Source organism: Camelus ferus, chromosome 3 (assembly GCF_009834535.1).
Source record: "Camelus ferus isolate YT-003-E chromosome 3, BCGSAC_Cfer_1.0, whole genome shotgun sequence".
In the NCBI taxonomy this organism is placed as follows: domain Eukaryota; kingdom Metazoa; phylum Chordata; class Mammalia; order Artiodactyla; family Camelidae; genus Camelus; species Camelus ferus.
In genome coordinates, this window is record NC_045698.1 from 87531110 (window position 1) to 87544355 (window position 13246).

The window sequence follows — 13246 nt, forward strand, 5'->3', positions numbered from 1 at the left end:
TTATTACAATTACTCCAGAACAGCAGGACTAAATCAGGACTGTCCTAAACAAACCAAGACATACAGTCACCCTAGCTATCATAAGCCTCCAATCCATAAGGTTCATATTGATTAACTCTTAATTCCAGTAACTCCTTTACTAGTTAAACTAAAGCTTTTACAGTGGCAAAGATATCTGAGAGAGGGGAGAAAAAAAAAGACACATGAGAGATTATAACTGAGTTCTAGCAAGTGAAATATACCAATACCACTGATACAAGAATTCAGCCTTAGCTTCTGACCTAAGGGAATCAACCTGAAGAGGGCTGAGAACTCAGAGGAACAGAAGTTACATCTATAGCTTTTGTAATTCCATCTAGCATGTAGCATAATACTCCACAAACTGTCTTTTTATACTGAGAGCTGATGAACTAGGAGGGGAATACCCACAATTTGTTAAAATATTATCCTGGTCAGTAATAATTTAATGATGATAGTGTATATGAATTGACTGCTTACTATGAACCTGGCATAGTGTATTATTCCTTTATGTGTATTTGCTCTTTAAATTCCCCATTAATCCTGTAAGATAGATACTACTCCTATTCCCATTTTTTTTCCCTCCACAGGTGAGGAAATTGAAGCTTGGAGGAGGTTAAGTCATTCATCCAAGGTAGTACTATATATATTAGGGTTCTTAGATCAGTCTGACTCTTATCCACTCCCTTACTTTACACTTCCTGCTCCACCCCTTTTAAGGCTCTTTTATTGCCAGATCAACTCACTTAACCAGATCAAACAAGAGGAGTTGTTCACTGAGAGGATACCACAGGCAATCACTTGGACTCCAAAGGCAGAAAAGCAAATACTATAGGACCACCTGGGGCAGGGGGTGGGGTGGTTGTGCAACTGAGAAGCTAGGAACCAAGACCATTCCCACCAGCTCTCATCTCCTTTTTCTTTGTAGTGTCTACTACAGATTTATACAATAGTTTCTTGAAATCCTGGGGCTTGAGATTCTATAGGACCAAGCAATTCCAATGTCTGATTTGCCCTCTAATATGTGTCTTATTAAGGAAGTTCTTACATATTTTTTAATAAGGAGGAAGGATGAACTATTTATTTAGTTGACTGACTACTATTAGAAATAAAAATTAAATTCTGATTTTAACTAGTCTGTGATCTTAACACACAGGGAAACATTCTGTTTTCATCCTGTATGCTTTTACAAGTAGAAATGAGTACACTAGTGCACAGACGTAGAAAACAAACTATGGTTACCAAAGGGGAAAGGGTGGGGAGGGATAAATTACAAGTTGGAGATTAACAGACACACATTACTATATATAAAGTAGGTAAACAACAAGGATCTACTGTATAGCACAGGGAACTACATTCAATTTCTTGTAATAACATAATGGAAAAGAATCTGAAAAGAAAAAATATATGTGTATGTATATGTATAACTAAATCACTTTGCTGTACACCTGAAACTAACATTGTAAATCAACTACACTTTAATAAAAAAATTAAACAATATAACTACTGCAAAGAAGCACAAAGTCCTATAGGAAGGAGGTCGACGCACTTAGCTTCCCCAGTGAATAGATGAATTATTCTCCTCTCATAAAATTTATTTAAAATTGTCATTTGCAATTGGTAAACACAACATTTCTGTGTAAGAGTTTTTTCAATCTTGTTTTATTTTTCCCCTCATTCCTATAGTTAGTCTATGTAAGGCAGAACGCGATAGTGCTGTAACCATGAGTACAGGGTCCTTTCCTTGAGGCCAGCATTCTCTTACTTCAGTGCCGTATTCCATTAATAGAGTCACATTCCGTGACAAAGCACAGTGCTTGGACTAGAGCCCAGTCCTCCTGACTTCCAGCTTAAGGCCTTTTCAACAAGTTGTGCAGATGTCTGGGGGCGGGGGAGGGGTGGCTTGTGTGTGACCCAAAACAGAAGAACTTGAAGCATCATTTTATGGGCATCTCCTGCCCCTCCCCCCACTTGACATCATGATGCTACTTGGTCCGAAGTGTCTGGTTGCGATACATGAACATGATAGATTTTGAGTAAGTTTCTGTGTATGTATGAATTGTAAGTATCTGCATCTTGAACTCTCCCACTTAACTGCACACTCACTCACAGCCGGCAGGTGCTTATTTATTTTTATATCTCCATCACCCAGAATATAGTCTGGCACATAAAAGGCATCAAAAAAGTATTGATGGAAGGAAGGAAGGAAGGAAGGAAAAAAGAAGGGACAGACAGATTGCACAGCTTGCCTCAAATGTAGGGTCTATTTATAAGATTCAGCCGAAAAGTAAAAGCATAGAAATCTATAGCTACTTGAGAGAAATAGAAAAACGTCCTTATTTGCCTGAGGTCTTTTTTTGCGTTCCCCTCGCCCATGTTCCTTCTTTGCCAGCTTATTTGTTAGATAATTTTTTAAATGAATAATACTATAAAGAGAACAGATTGGAAGAAAAGATAACAAAATGCTAAAAGGAATTGTCAAAAAAATATGAAAGTATGTAAAACGAGAATGAAAGGCAATTAAAAGTGTGCAATATAGGTGAAACGAAGAAAAAAATGTAGCTTGCAGAAACCACATTCACAATAATTAAATACTGCCTACTTTGAAGTAGTGTGCTGATTGCACTACCAGGCTGCAGTGTCAAAACATTTCACAGGGAGTAAAACGGAACACGCCAAACCAGGGTGCAAGGAAAGAGAAAGGCCAGTCCTCATATTGACGGCATAATCATTAGTTCCCAAAACAAGGAAAGGAAGTAGCTGTATGAATATTTCTCTAAGAAAATATTTGCAATTTTAAATTGCTGCCTGTGGGTTATAAACAGTAATTCTTGGACTTGTTCCGGAGCTGGACCAGCTGGGAGTCATGGGACCTCTCTGACCTATTTGAAGCACTTGCACTCAACTAGCAGACAAGTGATAAGTAGCATGGGTCAAAGGTTTTCCTTCCTAAGCTCGGGTGGTGGGCATGCAGTCAGGAGGGATTTAAGTTATATTTATTTTCCATGCACTCTTTTTTTCCCTGAAAATCAGAAAAAAAAATATCAATATTATTCACCATTAACATCTCAGGTCAGCTAGAGTTCCAGTTGAGAGAACCACTGGTTAGAAACAATCACTCAAAGCTTCATTATTCATTCAGCACATATTTATTAAGCATCTAACATGAACCAGGCACTGTGGATACAGTGGCTAATGTAACAGACTAGTCCTTTATTTTTGAGAAGACTTCATTCTTGTAAGAGAGGACAGATAATAAGCAAACGAACAGAGAAGATATTATCTCTAGGTAACCCTCTCCCGCCAAACTTCCTTTCCCTCCTTATACCCCAGGTGCAGTGTAGAGCAGGGACTTCCTTGCTGTCCCTAGAATATGCCAAGCTCAGTCCTGGCTGGAGGCCCTTACCCACATCCTTCCCTCTGGGTGGCAGGCATTGCACCCAGACTTCACATGGCTTCCTCCTTCGCCTCCTTCAAGTCTCAGCTAAGATGTCACCTCTCAAAGAGTCTTCTTTGATCATCCCGTGTAAAATAGGCCTCCCTCACTCTCCCTGATTGTCTATTTTATCTTCTTTCTCTTATCTGTTGAAACCGTGTTATTTATGTGTTTACTTTTTTTTATCTTCGATCTCTCCCACTAGACTGTAAGAGCCATAGCAGTGTTCACATCTGTGTCTCTCACGTTTAGAACAGTGCTGTTAGAAATGCCCGTTTACTCACACGCCCAGTGGCAAAGTAGAGTCAGAGGACCTAATCTATCATCTGCACTATAGTATCTGGTCTCTAAAGATGGTCCCCAGTGAATTGCACTCCTGGTATTCACACCTTGGGTGGTTCTCTTGCTTTGAACCTGAGCTGGTGTCTCACCTTTGATCAACAGAATGCAGTAGAGGTGAAGATGCCTGACGTCCTAAGCGATCTCACAGGGAGCCTTGCAGGTTCCATCTTGATATCATGGAACACATTCTCTGGAGGAAGACAACCACCAGTGGACACCAGTGAAAGTGTCCAGCTGTACTGGGACCACCATGTAAGGAAGCCCAGGCTAGCCATGTGGAAGGCCACTTAGAGACTGAAGCGCTCAGCTAGTCCCCAGGCTGTTCCTGCAATCTCAGCTGAAGCATCAGACATGAGAGTGCACATCCAGCTCAGTGGAGCCTTCAAGTGACTCCAACCCTGGGGAGCATCTGACTGCATCTGCGTAAGAAACCCCAAATGACAACCTTCCAGCGGAGCTCCAGCAATCCACCCTACCATAAGAGAAAATAATACTTTATTGTATTAAGTCACCAAGCTTTGAAGTGGTTAGTTACACAGCAATAGAAAACTGCAAAATGAAGCCACCAAAGACAGCTCTAGATTCAAACATTTCTTTCCCCACCATTTATATACATCTAAGGGTACTTGGGCTTTGGCTCGCATACAGTCTCCTATAAGGCCTTTGTTTCTGCCATTAGCAGACTTTGTTTGCACTGTTCGCTCTCCTACACCCCTTTATGAGCACCCATCGGAAGTCAGGAGAACTAGGTCTTCATCTTCATGGGACCACTGGAATTTTGGCCAAGTGACTATACTCTATGGAGCTCGGGCTCTTCTCTGAGAAATGATGGCAGGGACTTGATTTTTTAATTCTGTTCAGTGTGTAGCAGACATCCCTTTCCCCTTCCCTCAAGTGGAAACTAATACAGAACAGAAATAAATGGAAGAAATACAAGTAAAAGAGTTCTAACTGAAGCAGGACAGGCTGTATGTCAACATAGTGGTCAGAGGTGGGAACTGGAGTCAGAAGACCTGAGCTCAAGTGCCAGCTCCTCCTCTCACTAGTTCCCCCAGAACCTGATGTGAAAACCACTGTACGGCATGGTCTCAGAGGCTTCCCCATTTCACACGTTGTGATCTGTAACATTTACCACACGGAAAATAGACATATATTTTAAAACTTCAGGGTAGATTTTCATTTATTGTTTGTATGGTGTCATTTAATTTAAAAACAGAATATTGAACTGGAAGTGTTTTCTTATTGCTTCTGCTTTCTCACAGAACCAGATTTATACTAGTTTTTCCCAACTACCATCTGCCCCTAGAACAGTAAGTCCCTATGGTCTTACCTATTCCTCTCGACACAGGTGCAAAATTTAGTTCTGGCCTCTTCCCTAGAGAGAGAAATAAGAGTATTTCAAATTTCTCCATCTGCAGTATAATGTGGCTTGGGAAATACTGGTTTAAAACCATTCTGTCTATCACATACATATATATATATTCATTTTCATGTTCTTTTTGATTAAAAGTTATTATAAGATATTGAATATAGTTCCCTGTGCTATACAGAGGAAACTTGTTTTTTATGTATTTTTATATATAGTATTAATATTTGCAAATCTTGAACTTCCAAGTTTATCCCTTCTCACCCCCTTGCCCCCAGTTAACATAAGATTATTTACTATGTCTCTGAGTCTGTTTCTGTTTTGTAGATGAGTTCATTTGTGTCTTCCTTTTTCTTTTCTTAGATTCCACATATGAATGATATCATATGGTATTTTTCTTCCTCTTTCTGGCTTACTTCATTGATTCTTTTGTAAGATATTATTTTCAAAGGCCTCTAGAGTAAGAGATTCCATAGCCTACTACAGATTCCCATTCCAATGCTTAACAGCTGAATATATTAGGAAACTTTCCTTCATTTCTGACAGAAACCACTCAATAAAGTTCCCTTTTACATCATGCTTCACAACTTTCATTCTTACAACTTGTAAAAAAGTCTTATAATTAAGTTCTTCAGTGTCATTGTAGAGCTCTCTTCTGGACTCTCTCAGTTTTTTCCCGTTTTCTCCTTTGCATAGTGACCTTCAGTTGAAAACAGGAATGGTCAGAAGTGTTCCTGGGAAACAGAAGTGTTCCTGGAATTCTTGGACTTATGATGTTGTATATTAAACGTTACACATAGTTAGATTATTACAGAACTCCCAGGTTACATCTTTATAAGAGCATCAACATCTTCTAAAACATGTCATGAGACAATGATGACACTTTACATGTGCTCATATTGGGTAATATACACATGCCTTTCCCTGTGTTATAAATTAGTTAGCTACTTGACCATACATTGCAACCAAATAGCCACTCAAATCTCCAAACTCATATTTGAACTCTGCCCCTGAGACTATGGACAGATGCTCAGTGTACCAGATCAATCTAAAAAAGAGACCACCATTTGATCAATATTGTCAATCGAAGAAAAATGCACAACCTAAACTTGCAAGTTAAGTTTTATTCAGGGATCTTACAGAGGACAACAGCCCAGGAGACAGTCTCTCAGACAGCGCTGAAGAACTTCTCTAAAGAGGAAAAGTAGGAGCCAGGATATATAAGAGTTTTCTGCTGGAAAAAAAAAAAAACATGTAGTTGAACATCAAAAGATAACTGCTAATCACAAAGAACAGACATCTCAAGGTAATGATTTTTAGTGCTTTTCTGTGTATGAGAAGATAAAAGAATCTGGGTTCATTGAAATTATTCCTTATATATGCATCTTAACTATCTAATATCCAGGGCCAGTATCCAAAGCACAGAAAGCTTCTTGGTTTTCTCCATCCTGAATTCCCCATAGGGCACACCACCAGTGGGCACCTGCCAGGCTAATGGCCTGATCTTTGTAGGAATGGAATGTCTGGGAACATAGTTTGTTTACTGGAATGGGAGGCAACATTCCCTGTCTACAGTATTCTAAGCTGTTGATAGAAGCCCCCACCTCTTGATAGGTTAGGTGTTTTCTACTCGACCTGCTTCAATAACTGGGAAAAGTATCAGCTAGTACTTTTCTTTGATGTTAGAAACAAGAAATTATATTCCCATAGGCTTGGAGGAAGAAAAATAAAGGGTAGGGTTTTTATTGGTACTAAAGCAAAAAGTTCTCCAAAATATATTTTAGACATAATCTTATGCCTCTATTTTATCACACTACAATGAAGCTTCCTCTGTCATTTGTCTTCTACCTTTTAAGTACCACATTCCATTTTATTGTATAATAGTCCCAAGAATAAACAAGTTAGGAAGCTTTTTGATAATATCTTTTAAACTTAAGCAAATGTCACTAAATAAAATAATGTAGTTTACTAGTTCCTTTCTAATTCCCCCCCATTCTAGGAAAGGACTATTGTCTTTTTTCCCCACTAGACCCTTCTCCAATCCTCCCTCACCCCACCCCACCCACCCCCACCTTTCTCTCCCTTTCTCACTTAAGACCACACTCCTGGAAGTCCTCATCCTATACACAGAAGAACAAATTTTAGGACAACTGAGTGCTCCTTAATTGAGTTGTAAGCCATACTGGGGAAGCTATAAGCACTTGCTCTTACTCATGCATCAAAGGAGGCTGTCCATGGTTTCTCAAAATGTTAAATATAGAACTACTGTAAGACCCAGCATTCCACTTGTAGGTATATACCCCAAACAGTTGAAAGCAGGGACTCAAACAGATACTTGTACATCAATGTTCATAGCAGCATTATTCACAATAGCCAAAAGGTAGAAACAAGTCAGTTGTTCATCAAAAGATGAATGGAAAACAAATGTAGAATATACATACAATGGAACATTATTCAGCCATAAAAAAGAATGAAGTATTAATACATGCTACCACTTGGATGGAACTTGGAAACGTTATGCTTAGTAAAACAGGCCAGACACAAAAGGGAAAATATTGACTGATTCCACTTATATGAGGTACTTGGAATAGACAAATTCATAGAGACAGAAAGTAGAATAGAGGTTACCAAGGTCTGGGAGGATGTGGGGAAGGAGGAGTTATTGTGGAGTTGCTACAGTTTATTTGGGTTTTTTAAAGTTTTGGGTATAGAAAGTGGTGATGGTTACACACATTGTGGATATATTTAATGTCACTAAATTGTATACTTACCAGTGGTTATAATGATAAATATTATATCATGTATATTTTACCACAATAAAAAAAATTACTTAGGGGACCAAAAAAAGTGATTTCTGATCTGAGTTTTGCAGCGAGGGTGGCTTGAAGGGCATCTGAGTTTTAAAGAGAGAGTCACTGCCCAGAGTTTGGGACAACCTCCTCTATATTCCAAGTCCACCTTCATCCTGAGTACAATAGTGAACTAGAGAAGGGATCTGGAGGCTGAAGGCATCAGTAATATCCCCAAGAACTGATAGCTAAAGAGACAGTTTCCAACTCCCCAGGTCCACCCTGCCCAGCCAGGCTTCTGCAGTTAGGGGGTCATTGATGATCAGATAGGAAAAAAACGGGGGGGGGGGGGGGGGTGGAGACAGAGAGCAACCTGACCAGACCAACTCAAATGGAATTTCTGTAAACTTTTTTCTTTTACTTATTTTCTAGAGTCATGTGAGTCAATTTTGGAGCAAGCAGGTTACAAAAGATGCTTTTGTTCTCTCAGCCAAATAAACGAGCTAGTAAGCAGAGATGTAATAAGAAAACTTTGGAAAGGACTTGCATGTCCAAAATGTTTGAGGTTATTTAGAAGGGTAGGTATTTTCTCTTACACACACACACACACAAACACACACACACACACACACACACACACAGAGTCAACTGAAAAAAAAATGCACAACCTAAAAGTTGAGAATTATGTTTTATTTGGCAGACATACTAAGGACTTAAGCCCAGAAGACAGCCTTTCAAATAGATCAGAGGGACTGTTCTGAAGAGGTATGGGAGAAGCCAGGATATATAGGAGTCATTGAAAACAAAAAACCAGGTAGTTGGAACATCAAAAGATTAATTAAACAAAACCAGACATCTCATGTTAATTAATTCAGCACTTTTCTATATATGGGAAGATGCAAGAGCCTGGGCTTACTGAAAGCATTCCTTTGATAAGCACCTGAACTACCTTAGGGCCAGTACCTTGTTTTTCTTCATCCTGAATCCCCTCAAGGTGCACACTTGGGGCGGCTGCAGTGACTGATGGCTTGATGGCTGCAACACCCTTTGTTTACTCATATGGAAGGCGATATTGTTCCTTCACAACATAAATACTATGGTTGCATATTCCTTGTAATTATTTTTAAATAAAAAATTAATTTTAAAAGAAAAAAACGAAGGTACCCCCAGAACATAGAGTTAGTAATTTTTCCCCAGCCATGTCAGGCTCAGCTATTGATACTTGTAATTGTTTTAAAATTAGGCTTCCAACAATAAGATTTTATATTAGTTGTTCTCATTCTCAACTATTTTGTAGCAAATCAGAAATCTACCAACACATACATTATTTGCTATTGTAGGGGAACAAAATTTGCCACCCCAAAATTGTCTCTTTGACATGCAGATTACTTCAAGCTAAAAACAATCAAGCTCAAAAGACTCTGACCTTTCCCATAAGAGCCTAAAAAATTTAGACAGAGGACCTGTCCCAGGAAGGGAGCTATCACTATAGATAACTACAGTGTAATATGAACTCCCTGTGTAAGCAGGGAGGAACATAGCAAAGTCTATTTGTTAAAATTCCTCTCTGTGTCCCATTGTTTCTATATGGCCCAGCAGACTTTTTTTTGTTTGTTTTAACCAAACATTTGCTCTTTTCCGTCTTCCTGTAAATTGCCTTCCTTCTCTTTGAAGTCCCAAACCCCTGACCCCTTCTCTTGTCTCAGGTGGCATATAGGCGTCAATTGCGTAATTTGTCCTTGGGCCCTCTGTACGCAGTTAATTAAATTTGGTTTTCTCCTGTTAATCTATGTTGCATCAGTTTAACTCTTAGACCAGCTGGAAGAACCTAGACAGTCAGAGGAAAAGTTTTTTTCTCCTCCCTCACTATAGTAAGTGGATGTTTAGAATAATGCCTGGAAGATGGTAGCTAACAAAGTTCCTTAAATTAATAAATGGTGCTTCAAATACAAAACTTAAGACAAAACCAGCAAGGCAGGAAGAAGAGGCATTTGTTTTATGGGTTGGGTGCCTAGGAAGTAAGATGCTGGTGAGGTTTGAGGACTGCGTCTCCATCCTTGCTCCGCCCCTACCTAGGAAGGATTAACCAGGCAACTACTTGATTACTTTTGTCACTGAACTGACCTATTGTTTAAGCCCTGACAGGCAGCCCTCAATGAGGCTACATCCTCTTTGAATAATTTAGGCTGAGGCACAGGCCAGACCTCACGGTGCATCTGTGCAAGAGAGCCTCACTCAGTCGTATCGTTTCCTTTATCTACAGCTGGTTGCCCATTTATCAAGTCTAGTTACCGTCGGAGTAGAGAGGAGGGGGGAAAAAGCCCAGTTTACCAGGAGGCTTTCTATACGGCGCCTGGATAGGCAAATATTTCACCTGCTTGGCCAATTAGCTTCCTCTCCCAGAAAGACTAGTTCAACAGGTTTCCTTTTTCTCTTCCTCTCCCCTCCCGGGTTGGGGAAAGAGGCTGTCATTTCGCTTCGACCCTCCTCTTCCCTCCCTCGCGGCTCTGCCCCGCTCGCTTTCGGACCAATCGCGCCGGCTCGAACGTGTCCAGGTTGGCGGCCCGCGGCGCGGGCGGCCCGGATGCGCCGAGCCGCCCAGGGCGCAGGGGAGGGCGCGGCGGGCGGGCTGGGCCTGCGCCCCGGACGGTGGGAGCTGGGGGAGCGGGAGGAGGAGGCTGTCTGCGCGCCCGGGTCTGAAGGTGCCCTCCGGACGCTGCCCTGATGACTGAACTACAGCAAGATGTGGACGACACAAAGTCTGCCAAAGTGCTCGGCAAGAGAGAGAGCAGAGTTGTCTCAGCCCAGTAAGTATCCTCCCCCGGATCCCATCCGGGACGGTAGGACGCGCGCTACCCAAACTGCTCTGCCAGGAACGAGTTGGGAGTGGAAACGGTTTTCTGGAACTTTAACATGGTCAGCCTTGGGGCTTGAACTCTTTCTGTGGCGCCTGGTCTCTTTTTCCCTACTTCTTCTAGTAGAGAAAAGACACGGACTGCAGCGTTTCAGGAATGCCCTGCCGCTTGCAGTCCGGTGGGGATGTGAACTTTTTGAGCCAAGAGCACGATTGTTTAATTATAATTCCCAAGGGTGGTCTGGGGCGACCTTTCAGATCTCCAAGCCATGTCAAGAAACAGAGCGCTTATCATTTGTTTTACTTGTCTTTCTTCTTAATGACGTGTGTAAAGATGCAGCTGCCCTGTATACGTCATGTGGTCATTTGCTTCACAATGATGCGTATTTTATTATTCAGTTCAGAGCCTGAGGGTGTTTTCACCTTTCCCTTTTCACTGTTTTCCCTCAAGAGAGAGGAAAAGTAGTGGAAAACATGAAATATGCTTTATCTTTCGTCTTCAAAGACTGCCTGCCTTTATTGGGTACTTAACACAGGCTTACACACTTTTTTTTTTTTTTTTTTTGAGAGGGTGTAGGCTGGAGTAGGGGAGCACAGGGAACATATAATAAAATAAAACACATCAAATATTGGGTTGACTGTCCTCTTAAAAGATTCATGTGTGTGATAGGATTTGCACATTGTTTGACCTGTAAACGCTTCTGGTTTAGCAAACTGAAAACTCAAATATTTGATCCCAAGGATTAGCTTCCTATAATAAAACCTATTTACCATACGTACTTTTTTTTTAAATCCGGAAGTATGTATTTACGTGGTTGTTATTCCCAAAGTCTTCTTTTAAAAAGGAAAGGAATCTTTATTTGCTTATTTTCTATATCACTATAACATTAAATGAGATTAAGATAAACATCTAAATAAGTTCAATTTTAATTTTTATGGTACCAAGCTGTTGGGTATCTAAAATGCTTTCTTGATACTAGTATATGAAGATGACAAATGTATTAATAGTAAAGATTCAGTCCCCATCATTCATTGTTTCAGCATTTATTGGAATACCTACTATTTGTTCCATAATGGTGGGGAATACAGGAATGAGTGTGATTTGGTATCTGTCTTCTGTAACCCAAGAACAGTGTTGAGGAGAGGCCCACATATGTATTATTGTTTTTCGAGGGACATTGGTGGCCAGTGCCCCATTAAACATACAAACAAGTTATTATAAAAAGTTTGGCCTGTAACTGAATCATCTCCACAGTTAGGATGTTTATCCATTCAGCAGTCTTTTGTTAATTGGGTTTTTTGTTTTTCCCTGCAAAGTGGGAATTCCCAGGCCTACCGAAGTTGCTTCTGATTCAGTCTAAGGATTTTAGGTGCTCTTTTCTTCTGAGCTCTTAAACTCTTGCTTTGGTAATAGAGTAAAAGTAATTTAAAGACACAGGTGAATACATTATCACAGTGATATATTGGTTTGATAATTCCAACTTTGAAATCATGTTGAGTCGCAACATTTTTATGCTTGGAAACTCAGTGTAATAACTTCTCTGTTTTGAATTTCATATCTTAGATTAATTATCACTAAGCTCAAAGTTTTTGAAGTCAGAGTGTCCCAATGAACATTTTCTTCAAGCATGTTAGAGTGGCTTGCTCCTCCCCAACCCGTGCATCTGTAACTGGGCCCTATCACCATGTAGGCCCTGTCACCTGGAACCTTAGCCTCTTAATTAATAACAGCTGCCATTTGTGGGGAATGCTTGCTTTGTGGCAGGCGGTTGCTCAATACATTGCATGCATTTTCATACAGAATCAGGTAATACTATCACTATCCCCATTTTACAAATAAGACCACTGAAACTGAGAAGTTAAGCAACTAGGCAGGCAGGGACAGAAAGAGAGCAGCTCAGCTTCAAGTCCAGGACTCCTAACTCTAGAGCCTGAACTTGAATCTTTATCTGTACTTCTATACTCTAGAATCTATGATGGCCCTCCATGGCCTTCTCTAAAAAACAAGCTCGTCTGCCAAGAATTTAAGACCCTTACTGATCTGGACCCACATGGACCACTTCAACCTCATTTCCCAAATACCAGTCAGCATGCACAACTTCTATAGCCAAGCTATCACACTAGCCACCCCGTAATTCAGAGGTGATAATGAGAAGAATAAGGAACAAGTGTCCCAAACATAGTACTGAATAAGGTTCCCTCCCTCTTCCTTCTCCTCATCTCTGTTACTTTGCTCAGCAGTTCCCTTTCTTCTTTCTCCTGATAAACTTCAAAGATCAACTCAAGCTTTCCTTCATTTAAAGCCTCTCCTGGAGGGGTGGATATAGCTCAGTGGTAGAGCTGATGCTTAGCATGCACGAGGTCCTGGCTTCAATCCCCAGTACCTCTGTTTAAAAAAAACAAAAAAGCAAACAAACAAAAAATAACAACTTTCTGGGAAA

General features: G+C 40.4%; 1 protein-coding gene across 6 annotated transcripts in view; it reads left to right on the top strand.

Annotated features, from left to right (window-relative positions):
* Positions 1-13246, top strand: part of GRAMD2B (GRAM domain containing 2B) — a 100206-nt gene that overhangs the window by 33827 nt on the left and 53133 nt on the right. The window contains exon 1 of one of the 6 annotated variants that reach the window (XM_006191450.3): positions 10220-10758. The exons of 4 other annotated variants lie outside the window; for them this stretch is intronic. In XM_006191450.3, the coding sequence (XP_006191512.1) occupies positions 10676-10758 (83 nt within the window). In that variant the 5' untranslated portion in view covers positions 10220-10675. Of the gene's footprint in view, positions 1-10219; positions 10759-13246 lie in introns of those variants that run through there. One more of the 6 variants, XM_014564944.2, reaches the window with a different exon arrangement.